This window comes from Mesitornis unicolor, unplaced genomic scaffold (genome assembly GCF_000695765.1).
Source record: "Mesitornis unicolor isolate BGI_N332 unplaced genomic scaffold, ASM69576v1 scaffold15705, whole genome shotgun sequence".
In the NCBI taxonomy this organism is placed as follows: Eukaryota; Metazoa; Chordata; class Aves; order Mesitornithiformes; family Mesitornithidae; genus Mesitornis; species Mesitornis unicolor.
This window is the reverse complement of record NW_010187613.1, coordinates 787-13,448: the sequence shown is the minus strand read 5'-3', so window position 1 is coordinate 13,448 and position 12,662 is coordinate 787. Positions and strand designations below refer to the sequence as shown.

General features: G+C 41.7%; 1 protein-coding gene across 1 annotated transcript; it reads left to right on the top strand.

Moving 5' to 3' along the window:
* Nucleotides 1-501: 501 nt before the first annotated feature.
* Nucleotides 502-11,455, top strand: PSMC6 (proteasome (prosome, macropain) 26S subunit, ATPase, 6; the record flags this gene model as incomplete). The annotated part of the gene is made up of 13 exons (XM_010185515.1): nt 502-581; nt 915-954; nt 1,145-1,197; nt 4,148-4,215; nt 4,637-4,751; nt 5,673-5,760; nt 5,932-5,993; nt 6,084-6,207; nt 6,471-6,532; nt 7,575-7,695; nt 7,786-7,866; nt 9,710-9,781; nt 10,967-11,455. Coding segments are annotated over 13 exons (1,085 nt in total), but the record flags the coding sequence as incomplete, so codon positions are not given.
* Between the last annotated feature and the right edge of the window lie 1,207 nt (nt 11,456-12,662).

Below are 12,662 nucleotides of genomic sequence, written 5' to 3'. Positions count from 1 at the left end.
TCATTGCCCCTTGGGAGGGCCCTGCGGGGCAGCCCGGACCCTGAGATCACCCCCTTGCGTGGGGGTAGGCTGGGTGGTCGGACCCTGCCATCCCTACATCGGGCCGGGCAGTTCTCTTGTCTCAGCCTTTTCCCTCGCGAGGTATTTCTGTCAGCCTTTTGTTTTCCCGTAGCAAACGGCCTCTGTTCTGTCGTTCTGGCAGTGGCATGCCCCCCGCCACCCCCTCCTGCAAATGTAATTGCTGTACAGGGGCACTGATACCTTCGAATTGGGGCTTTGTAAATTCTGGTTTGGGTTTTTAGATGCCTTCTGCAGAATGGTTTTACTAATGGAGGTGTTCAGCAAAGGCTCCACTGTGCTTGCAGGAAAGTGACTTACTGGGGTTGGGCAGATCTCTCATAGTCCAGTGCTACCTGCTGCTTTTCTGCTGGTAAAGGGCCTAGTCCTGAGTTACTGTTGGATTTTAAGTTGCCAAATTCCTGTGTTTCTTTCATCTTCCAGTAAGGGAACAGCTGAAAGAGCTCACCAAGCAATATGAAAAATCAGAAAATGATCTCAAAGCCTTGCAGAGTGTTGGGCAGGTACGTAAGAGAAAAGAGGTCATCCTGTGGTGGTGGTTGGCAGTGAAGTTGCCTGGAAGTAGCATTTAAGACCATTTTTGGTATAAAGGAAAAGTAGGAACAGTGTGGCTAGTGGAAACAGGGGCCTTGTCATCGGGAACAGATGCACCAAGCATGAGAGGTTTTCTGTATTAGACCTGGTTAACAGAGATGTGTTAAAGAAATAAAAGTGCTGGGAAGCAGCTTGAAGCAGGAGAAAGGATTTCAAAGCTGGCGGTCATCTCCTGTATCCTGAAACATTAAATGTTGTTTTGCAGTGATTTATCAGTAAACTGATACTGTATTCTTTTGCAGATTGTTGGTGAGGTTCTCAAACAGCTCACAGAAGAAAAATGTAAGTGCACTGGACCGTTACATTCTTTGAAAACAAGCTAAACAATCTGGCTAAAGATTTGGAGTAAAGAATTAGAGTATTGGTAATTGAGTACTGGCAGAAAAATATCATATACTGGATTGTTCAGAAGTGTAATCCAGAGCAGCGGATCAAGTCAATTTGATTATTTTCTTTGCTCTTTTCTCTTCAGTCATTGTGAAGGCTACAAATGGGCCAAGATACGTGGTTGGCTGTCGTCGGCAGGTATGTGATTTATGTGAATGTTCATTAAAAGTTTGCTTTGTTCTTGAATATCAGTATTGCTTTTTATAAACTGGGTTCTTAGTGGGATTAAGTGTATTCTTCTTTAAGGTGTCCATGGCTATTTTACACTGGTAGCTGCTTGCCCTCTCCCTTCATAGTGTGTTTGCAAGACTGGTGTGCAAATGTTTTGCAGTGTCTAAAATCTCTGGATGAGCTAAAGGTTTGTATGTGGAAGTTAAATAGAAAACCAGTGTAATAGAACTCTAACACGCAAGAGTTAACCAGTGTTTAGGTGATTCATTGGTAATGGTGGTGTGGCTGTAACAAGCAAGTGGCAGAGCGAGGGGCCTGTGCTACCCTGAAGAATTTAAGAAGAGGGCAGAGGGGAGGTTTCTGGCAGTCAGGGGAGTTCGAGGTGAAGGCCCACAATTAACAATACTTAGCAGTAAGCAGTGAACAAAACTCATGGGTTTATATATATGTGTGTGTGTGTGTATATAAAAGGTATTTTTTAAATATTAAAGTATTTTTGTATGGTGTTGACTCTATCAGTGGACTGTATATCTTTCAGTAAGGATGGACCTTTTCTGTACTCGGCACTGGTGAGGCCGCACCTCGAGTGCTGTGTTCAGTTCTGGGCCCCTCACTGTAAGAAGGATGTTGAGATTCTGGAGCGTGTTCAGAGAAGAGCCACAAGGATGGGGAGGGCTCTGGAGAACAAGCCTGATGAGGAGCGGCTGAGGGAACTGGGCTTGTTTAGCCTGGAGAAGAGAAGGCTGAGGGGAGACCTCATCACCACCTACAACTGCCTCAAGGGAGGTTGTAGAGAGGTGGGTGCTGGGCTCTTCTCCCAGGTGATGGGGGATAGAACAAGGGGAAACGGCACCAAGCTGTGCCAAGGGAGGTTCAGGTTAGAGATAAGGAGGAAGTTCTTTACTGAGAGGGTCGTCAGAAGCTGGAACAGGCTGCCCAGGGAGGTGGTGGAGTCACCATCCCTGGATGTGTTTAAAGAGCGGGTAGACGAGGTACTTAGGGATATGGTTTAGGGGGTAGACAGAAACGGATGGACGTGATGATCTCAGAGGGCTTTTCCAACCGAGCGATTCTGTGATTCTCCGCCTTTTAGAGACAAACTATTTGAGAAAAGTAGGTACCAGTAAGTGTGCTAGTTCATGTAGCAGATACAGATATCCTTGGCTTTCCTCGAGCCTACTGCTGCGAAATGTTTTTGCTTGCCTAAAACATCTGCAAGAATTGGTAGTATTGAAATGCTTTTTATGTAATTTCAAACTTCATCCCTTTCGAGATGTTATGGTGCAAACTCCCTATTTTCTTCTACCAGAATGAACAAAATATTTTTCTGGAACATAAACAGAATTAATTCCACGCAGGGGCACATGAGGTTGTCTTGAGGTTCTGTGTTGAAACAGAGATAAATGCTAAGGAATAGGTTGTGCGTGGATGAGCCTGGCATCGCAGCACATGCTTTCAAGTTTATTCTTCAGCAAAAACACTCTGTTCTTTAAAGATGCTTGATTTGATACCAAAGACTAAAAAAAACCATATCCTTGATTTTTTTTCAAAATATCAAGGGAAATATTTTCCTGTAGCGTGTTCATAGACCAGAAGAACTGGTTTTGATCAAAGGCCTTGTGGCTGTGCTGTGCTGCTGGGAAAGGGGAGCAATGCTGGTTAAATAGCAACAAAAATACTTCCCCATCTAAAGTGCATTTCCTAAGGAATTCAAGGTCAAGTGGTTTCTCTTTATTTTCTTCCCATTGCAGAACAACTTAGATCTATTGGGCAGTGTTGATTCTGATTGAATTTCAAGCTTTTATAGATTTCTTAAGATTAGGCAGCTGGAAAGAAGTCTTATTAGCGACTCTGCGAAGGAAGGAGTGATGGCTTGGTCCTGAACGCTGCTAGAGACAGAAGAGTCCACGTGGGCAAGGGGCCTTATAAGTCCTGTCAGTGGGGGTGATGGGAAGCTTTGGGCTGTGTTTGCAAACAGTTGTTGAAATCTGTGTTGCTCAGGTGCCACGTTGATAGAGCTCAGAATAAACAAGTATTATATTCCTCAAATGTGGCTTGGGTACCTCCTGTTAGTTTAAAGAAAATCCAAACAAAAAACTTACAGTGCAGGGTAGTGTCTGTGATTGTTGTTCAAGGTTGTGTTGTGTGAAAGGTGAGACTGCTCTCCCAGATTAAGTTTCTTAAAAGCAAGGTGAGAAACACAAGTGAGTTGATTTAATCCCAGCAGAAGTTAGCAAAATGTACTGGAATAAGACTGCTAATGTGTTTGGAAGTCTCATAAAAGTGTAGAAAGCAGACAAAAACTGCTGAGACAGAGGAGTAGGGCATCTGAGGTACATGATAGCAGAAGAGTAACAACTGGAATGTCTGACTTCGAGGATGGGATATAATTGAAAATGTGCAAATGATGGAAGGCTTGGAGGAAACCGAGACAGCTGGCTCTGTCCTGTGTGGAGCAGAGAGCAGGATTGGATCTCTCACTGATCCAGTCAGATTGACAGCAGGAAAAAAAATGTAGTTACAGTCTAGAAAATTAATATTGATTTGCTGTTCAAGATCTATTTTGATGTTAACAAAAATTCTTCCTGTGGTCTGGTTTAGCTTTGCTGGTGTCCAGCTGTGACAACCAACAGGTTCTTTGGTGTAGACCAGCTCCTGGATTGTTTCTCATGAAGATCATGTTCCCGTGAAACAGTGGGTCAGCTTTTTCCCAATTTAAGCATTCCCAAAACTGGAGGTGAGGGGGACACAGTGTTTTACTAAACAAGCTGCTTGGCCAAGCAGGAGGCTCAGGAGCCTTGGTTTCTTCTTGTGTGTTATTGAGCAGAGAGTGCAAGCCGCAGTGAACATCTTGGCTAAAACCAGACCTTGTTTTGGAGTGTGGTTCTAACAGAAATCCCTTTTTTTTTGCAACTAGCTTGACAAAAGTAAGCTGAAGCCGGGGACAAGAGTTGCTCTGGATATGACCACTCTGACTATTATGAGGCAAGTTTCTTCTCTACAGCTGCTCTTCTGCTTATCATATAAGGGGGGAAAATAATGATCTGAGTAGGTTACGCAAAGGTTTCAATAATCAGTTCTGTGATATTGTGTAAGTGTTTTGTGCAGCACTTAAATAAGGACAGTTACTTTAAGGGAAGACTTACGTATCCGTTAAATATGGTTTAAAAATAAATTGGTCGTTCTTTAAAAAATAATTTGGTTACAACTTAGCATTTTTAAGTTTTCTAAGCTTTTTGTTTGGTTGGTTTAAAATCTGAAAACGTGTGCTAGGTTTGGAGTTTGTTCTGTTTTTTCAACAAACATAGTTGTTATCAAGGTGGGAGGAGAAGAAATAACTTTCATAGTTGCAGTAAAATTTATTGCAATAACTTCATAAATGTGTCTGCTCAACTCTTTATTCCAGATATTTGCCAAGGGAAGTGGACCCACTGGTTTATAATATGTCTCATGAAGATCCAGGGGATGTTTCATATTCAGAGATTGGAGGATTGTCAGAACAAATCAGAGAGCTCCGAGAGGTATCCAGTATCTCAGAACCACTTATCAAATAGTGGGATATCCTCTGAGTGAAGCTTTTCTGTGCAAAAGATATCTTATTGATGTTTGTCCCAAACTATCAGGCTGTTAAACATGGGTGCTTTCCATGTTTCATTAACTTAGGCTACATTTTCCTGACTAGAAGATAACTTCTAAGTGTTGTTTAAATGTTTTCCAGCTTTGTGGCAAACAGCAGTGTGATTACAGGGTGCTGGTGCACTCATCCTGAAGTAACCTTGTTAGTTTGGGCATCAGCGCTGCAGGCTGTGCAAACCTGCCCAGGAATGACAAGCTCGTGCTGCTGCGAGCCAACTGACTGCACCAGAGATAGCTTGTGTGCTCTGCATACAACTTGCTGTGGCAGAGGAATATTCTAAAAACCAAAGCACAATTCTCAAGATGGGTTATAATTTATCTTATGTTACACAAGCTTGATTGAGATTAAAGATTGGGATTAAATTGGTTGAGATTAAAATGAAGAAAATCCCCTAAATAAGAGGTTTTGAAGGATCCAAGAGCCTTTAGGCTAAGGGAGTGCCATGAAGTCAAGCGGGAGGGCATAGTTAGGATTGACAACCAACAAACCAAACTTGAATTTTGCACAAAACCTGCAAACCCTCTGGGTTGTGGTCTTGTTACAAAAGCAAAACGTGGTTTGAGCAAAGAGCATCAAGAGAGAGAAGCCATTGCAGAGCTGAAGTCTGAACAAGGGCAGGATCGTGGATGGACTTGTTTAATCAGTCTGACATTTACTTAGCTGTTTCTTGTAACTGTTTCTTGTATGTGGCACAGATAAATAAGAATACAGGAGTCTGGAAAACAGACTGGCAGGTGTACCATTAGCTTCCTGGGATTGCTGATCCAGTTGAAAACTTAGACTCTCTTTATCTGTCTCTTCACAGGTAATAGAATTGCCCCTTACAAACCCAGAATTATTCCAGCGCGTGGGGATTATACCTCCCAAAGGCTGCTTGCTCTACGGCCCACCTGGTGAGCCTCATGAAAGGATAATGAAGGCTTAGTTGTCACTTTCAAAATGTGGCAATAACCTTGTTTGTTTTGTTTTGTTTGTTTGTTTTTTTTAATTTCATCTTTTTTTAAAGTTGCTAACATGCAGTGTTGCGTTGCTGATTGAACAGCTTCAGTCTCTTGTCTGTCCAGGTACAGGGAAAACACTTTTGGCGAGAGCTGTTGCTAGCCAGCTCGATTGCAACTTCCTCAAGGTACTGTAATTTCACTCTTGTACTTCTCTGCATGCTCACATGCGTAACCTGCTTGCACTCTCCATTCGTGTCTCTCTTGCCTTTTAAAAGGTGGTGTCGAGTTCAATAGTGGACAAGTACATTGGTGAAAGTGCTCGACTGATCAGAGAGATGTTCAATTACGCCAGAGATCATCAGCCCTGTATCATTTTCATGGATGAGATAGATGCTATTGGTAAGGCTAACAGCCTGGGGGGGTGGCTGGAGTCTCCTTTTAATGCTGAAATTGGCTATAAAGTCTGTCTTCTCACAAGAGAGTGTGCGTGCTTGTACTTGGCTTGGATATTTTAAACTATATGAAAAAGCATTTTAAAAATGTGTTGTAAATACCACCCCTTCTCCGCCCTAGTTTAAAAGGGATACCTAATTTTCTTCAGACTTATTAATATATGGAGGTATAAATAAAGTACTATAACTTACGAGTTTGGTGTGCTGCAGGTGGTCGCCGTTTTTCTGAAGGCACCTCAGCTGATAGAGAAATTCAGAGGACTCTGATGGAGGTGAGTGTCTAATCCCTGAATACGTACCATACAGTCTATGTTAAATAATAATGGAGATGTGAATTGTTATGCTATGGTGTGGCTTGGTAGAACTTTTGCTGAGTTAATAATCTTAAGCTAGAAGTGAACTAGATGCTGCTTTTACAAAATGCATCTGCACATCTGGATAACAGCCGTGAATTCAACTGGGAGTCTAATTGATAGAGTCTTTAAAATCGCTAAAATTATTTGGGGTATTTTCTCTTCTTACTGTGACTTGACTTCTACATGGCTTCAGCATCATCTTTGAAGGGCCCCATCTTTCTTAAAGAAGGGCAAGCAGAGTTTGTCTTCTTCAGTCCCAAAGACTAGAAAATTTTAAAACTATTACAATTTGATTTTCAAAACCCGGAGGAGAAGCAATTGTATTTCTTTATTTCTGTACTAATTGCCCTGGTAAACTGGGTTGTGTGAAGAGAATTTTAAAACCACTGGTGACAATAAACAATTCTAAAGCTAATGAGAACCTTCAGCGGCCTGTGTTTGCAAACAGTTTGCCTGGTGCAAAAGAATGTGTCTGCCTTGCATACAGAATTAAATCAATGTGGTCAAAGAGCGAGTACTTTGAATCTTCACAAGAAAACATCTTCGTGTGTGTGTGTGCTGGTATTCTAGAGGCTGTTCTCCCAGTCGAGTTTGACTGTCCTGGACTTAGCGCAATGCGATTAAAATGCGTCAGCCAACCATTGGCTCCTTTAGCGCTTGCACTGTTTTCATTGCTTTGTTGTTTTAGCCAAGTCTTTCACTTTTGAGCTCTGCTTTGCTCAATATCTTTTTCTCTGGGCAAAGCATTTTCAGCGTCTCTTTTAAGCTCTCCTTTATTGCTTGTAGAATAGGCAGGGAGCTGTGGCCTTTCATTAGGAGGCTTGTAGCACTTTTTTTTCCTGTTTTATCTTTACCACTTTTACATCTTGGTTGAAAACACTTATGCAGAAAAGAAGTACAATAAGTCACACTGGGAAGGTTTTTCTTTGTTTAAAGACAAACTTCTGTTTTCTATTAGTTATTGAATCAGATGGATGGATTCGATACTCTGCACAGAGTTAAAATGATCATGGCTACAAACAGACCAGACACACTGGATCCTGCGCTTCTGCGGCCGGGAAGACTGGATAGAAAAATCCGTGAGTTACTGCTCCACAGTGGCTGGAAGGAGGAGATTATCCGTGTGGATTGTGGTTTTCTGGTTTTGTTAAAGCTGTAATTCCTTTTAGATATTGATCTGCCAAATGAACAAGCCAGATTAGATATTTTGAAGATTCATGCTGGTCCTATCACTAAACATGGTGAAATAGGTAAGTTGGAAGTTACCTGGATATCCTTCCTAATTCTGCTTGTAGAAATGTGCCGTTATGGTCTGGCCTTTACACTGGCCACACAGTGGCTTCCCCTTGCTCAGATTCTAACTTTTTTTTAATGCAGCCTGAGTGAATTTTTGTTAAGTCTTCCTTTGAAAAGGAAAACTGAATAGAAACCCTTGGAGCACAGTTGTAAACTGGAAAATTACCGTGATTCTCATAAAGTAGCTTCCTGTTTTTAAAGGAATAGCTTAATGCAAGTACACAGCATTTTTATTAGTCCTTCTCCCAAATAAAGAAAAAATGTTACTGCAAACAATGAAAAAAATCTTCAAAGGTCATGGAGAAACTTACTTTGGAGTTCGGAGGTGGTGTAATGAAAACCTTGTTGTCTGAAACAAAGCTTGTCCTTGGTTTGTGGTGTAGAGAGCTCTGTTCAGAGCTCAGCGGGGAGAAGTGTCTATCAGATAAAATGCAAAAGATTTTTTTAATGACTCTCACTCTAAGCAGACCAGATTCTTAATTTCACTTGAGAGGTTTCCTCAAGAAAAACATAATTGTGATTTGCCTTTAGAACAATGTTGGCCACCTTTTATTTCAGTAAATAACAGACCCTGCTCACTTGTTCGCAGCCTGCGCGGCTGGCCCCCGCCTTGTTTCTAACATGAGCTATTCATGCAGCACGATCCGGGGACTGGAACTGATCTCGTTCACCATCTGGCTGCATCAACAGCTGCAGCTCAATAGAGGGGGCGGCTTGGCAGTGGGAATGAGCTGGGGGAGGGCGAGAGGATGAGGCTTGCTTTTCTTAGCAGCAGTGGTGGCTTAAACATGCATGCGACTGTAGTCTGAGGTAGAGAAGGTGCTCCAAAGCAAATCACAAACCTGAGGTAAAGTATTTCATCCTTCTTATATTTTCGGACACTGGAGGGGCAGCAGGGTAGGATTGTGCACTAACACCATTTAGCAAGGTGAGCTGTCGAGTGTTAGCGGCAAGGTGAGATGTGAATTGCATTGAAATCCTGAGATAATGAATGACCTGTTCTGAAGGTTCTCCTTCTCTTGTACTGGAGTCTCCTGAAGACTTTGAACTTAAAAACCTTGCCATATTTGACATTGCTTTTTTATTTTATTTTTTTTTACTTTCCAATTACAAGGATACTTGTTTATAAGCACATTGTGCTACATAGATTTGAAATACAGTTGAAGAATTTCCCATCTCTAGGGGTTTTTGGGTTCTTAAAAACTTTCAGTTCAAACGTTACGAATTTCATACAGAAGATAAGGTGTTTTGAGAGATTTTGCAGAAAGTTGCAGCCTTGCAAAAATCTGAACTTGCTGGAGTCTCAACACACTTAGGAATTGATTCTAGAAACTATAGCCAGCCAATTTTTTAGTAAATATATGTGCATAAAATATCAAGATTAATATATCAAGACATTAAATGCCTTTAGTAGATGCAGTTGTAAGCGAAAAGGGACTGAGTTACAACTGCTTGGAGACAAGTTTTCTGGTTTTTACGTAATTCAAATGATGATTGGAACATTGCCTTGATGGAGCTTTTCTTGCATTTCGTGTTGATGCTTGTAACCTCAAGTTAGTAATTTTGGGATTTAATTATATAATATGAGCTTTTGGCTGTAACACACTTCTGTTTTGATGAAAGGCGTAGTACAGCTGATTATTTCAGTTAATGTAATTTATCAGTCTAGTGGACAGCTCTCTATGTGCACTGAAATCAAAGTAAAGTGTTTCTTTGTTAGCTGGATGCATATTTCATTTGCATCCATAAGGGGAAGTGTGAATTTATTTCTAATTGGTATTCCTGTTTTATGACCAGATTATGAAGCAATTGTGAAGCTTTCCGATGGCTTTAATGGAGCCGACTTGAGAAATGTCTGTACCGAAGCAGGTATTTTCTTCACTGTTAATTTTGATGTGCTAAGTCTTGGTAAATGCTAAACATTTGAGCTGTTTCTCTGATAATTCTGTCAATGGATTACAGTCAGGAGGTCAAAAATGTTCTGCTGGAGCACAGCGCTTGTTGACTGAGCCTCACTTTTTGTATCCTTTCTTGAGGGCTAGGTTGCTTTCACTCACCAGAAATGTTAGCAGCCCCACAGTAGCAAAATGCCAAAACTGTTGTGTATTATTCCACAGCATGTCACATGTGTCTGCGCTGACATAAGCAGCAGCATGGTGATGTGCCCTGAAGCTCGATGGAACGACTTGAACAAAATCTCTTTTTCTTTCTTCCAAGTTTCCTCATGACCTGTACAGTCATGCAGAGCTGGATTCTTTATGTCCAGCCTCTGACGTTACAAAAGGTCTCTTACCAGGTCTGTGGATAAACCAGCTTGGCGTACCAGCAGGCCAGCTGATATGTGCAGATCTGCCAGTCAGGACCAGTTGCACTGCATCTGTGTGACATTACGCCTGCTGATACCCCCTGCCACGCACAAGCTGGATCCACACAGTGATGTGGATTTGGGCGCTAATCGGTGACATGTCTCGTATCAAAGATCTCTCTAGTTCAGGTTCAGCGCAATGGGAGGGGAAAAAACCAGTGATACCATTTCTGAACTGTAGCCGGCCTTTAGCCACTTGCTGGCTGAGTATCATCACGTGTGTCATGCTGTCTCAGAAGAACTGGATACAGTCAAGAAGCGGCGATGATACCCATTTTTCTCCTTTTTTTTTTTTTCTTGTGGAGAATCAAAGTCTTTTAGTACCTGGGTGACTGGAGAATTAATACTGTTTCATGCTTTTTTTCACATTATAAATTCATTGTATACTTAGGGTTTGCCCAGCTGGGAAGACTGAGTAACACAGCAAAATACACACTCGTAGCTTAAAACAAGTTGTACATTTTCTCTTAGAGATCACTTAGTTCAGAGGGGTGATCTTACTGAAGTGTACTCTCCGACATGCAAGAGCTGTGTGTAGAAGTCTACATGCAGACAGTGTAGCTTGGGCCTGTTTTCACTTTAATCTGAGTGAATCTTTGTGTACTTCTCTATACATGCTCCTCTCTCTTCTCTGTACTGTGGCTGCAAGGAGCACTGACTTATTCTTGCTGTTAAAATATTCTTTGCAGGTATGTTTGCGATCCGTGCTGATCATGACTTTGTAGTTCAGGAAGACTTCATGAAAGCTGTTAGAAAAGTGGCTGATTCCAAGAAGCTGGAGTCCAAGCTTGACTACAAGCCTGTTTAAATTAACCATGTAATTCATGATTGACTGCACACGTCATACTGGGTTAATGTATAAAGAGAGAGAAATAAGGTACCTCTTCATTACTGTCGTAAGGTGTTTGTGTAACATGTAGCTAGTAATTTTGTAACACTAGTTGCAAGTTGGCTACAGAAGTGTGTTTTCTGTACATTCTGAAATACAATATTCATTACAGCCCAGGTTAGTAAAGCGTGTGGAGATGTGTTCTCTTAGCAGTTACGGTGTGAATTTATAAATGTGCCTGAATGGGTTAGCAGACTTTGAGAAAGTCGGTTCATTTCTTGACTTCTTTTATATCAGTAAATTTCCTTCCCCAAAACAATTTATGAATAAAACTTGTTTAAATCTGCTTTTATGTGTGTGCCTTCTCTGTAACTCTTCAAGAGAGTTTAATTATGTGTCTGCAGGATTTGAAGAGCAACTTTTCTGTGGCATAGGGGTTGCATTGGAGTCCTATGACGGCAGCAACCTTTCCTTCCAACAGGGGAGGGACAAGTAGTATTTACTCCACTGCTGAAGTCTGGGAAGAGGATTTAGCTGAGCTAGCATTTACTTACTGCAAGAAGTAAACGGGTCTTTTAAAAATGATTGCTGTCTTCCCTTCTGCTAGGATAACTCCTATCCTGAATGCCAGTTCATAAACAAAAGCATCTAAACTGATAGCAGTTTGAGGTACAAAAGTTTCGGTTACTGCTTTAGAGGTCGTGAGGGTGAATATAGAACGTGGATTTCCTTTCCAGGTTCCCATTTCAGCTGCTCTGTATAGGCAGGAACTGTCCAATATACTTTGATCCTGTGCCTAATCTAAAATTAGACCTGTGAAGCTGTGTACCTGATACGGCTGGAGCTCTGACCAGGGCTTTGCTGTGTACCTTGCAAGGTTGGAAATATGCAGGTTGCCTTTGTGCTCTCTGGAGGTGACTGCTGCAGCTGTTTGAGTCATCACTGAAATAAAAAGAGGCTCTCAAGGGCATCTGTTACTGTGCTGTATTTTTGTTTTCTCATCAGTGCCACCCTGAGCGAGCAGATTGCCCAGTGCAGCTCACCTAGATGTTGGCTGGAGCAGTAGTGCACTGGGCTGTACTTCTGGCTACTTCCAATTACCCTAATTGGATTACTCTGGGCATGCTCAGCTGACAGACAAGTACATGAGATTACCTCTAGATTTACCACGAAACACACCGCTTAACAGCATCTCCCTGCTGGCTTTAATAGTTGTGGCCGTATTTCTTACCCCATCGCTGTGTGACAAAACAGGCCAAGTAAGTTATAAAACAATTACAGTAGGACAAGCAACAATATTTTCACGTTTATATAGCTAGTGGTTGTTTCAGACTTTTTTTTATCATACCCTAATTGTGTCAGGAGTGTAAAGGTTCAAATGGCAGTTTTAGTTCACTGTAACACCCTTTTGAGTGCAGCTTGTGTGGAGCTGCTGGGCCTGGGTGCTACAACCAGTGTGCTTGGAACAATCAGAAAATTCAATAAAAGTTGTTTTCTGAGCACTGAGTGATGTAAGCAGTGAGCTGAGCTTCTGGCATCGCCTTGGAGGAGGGTGA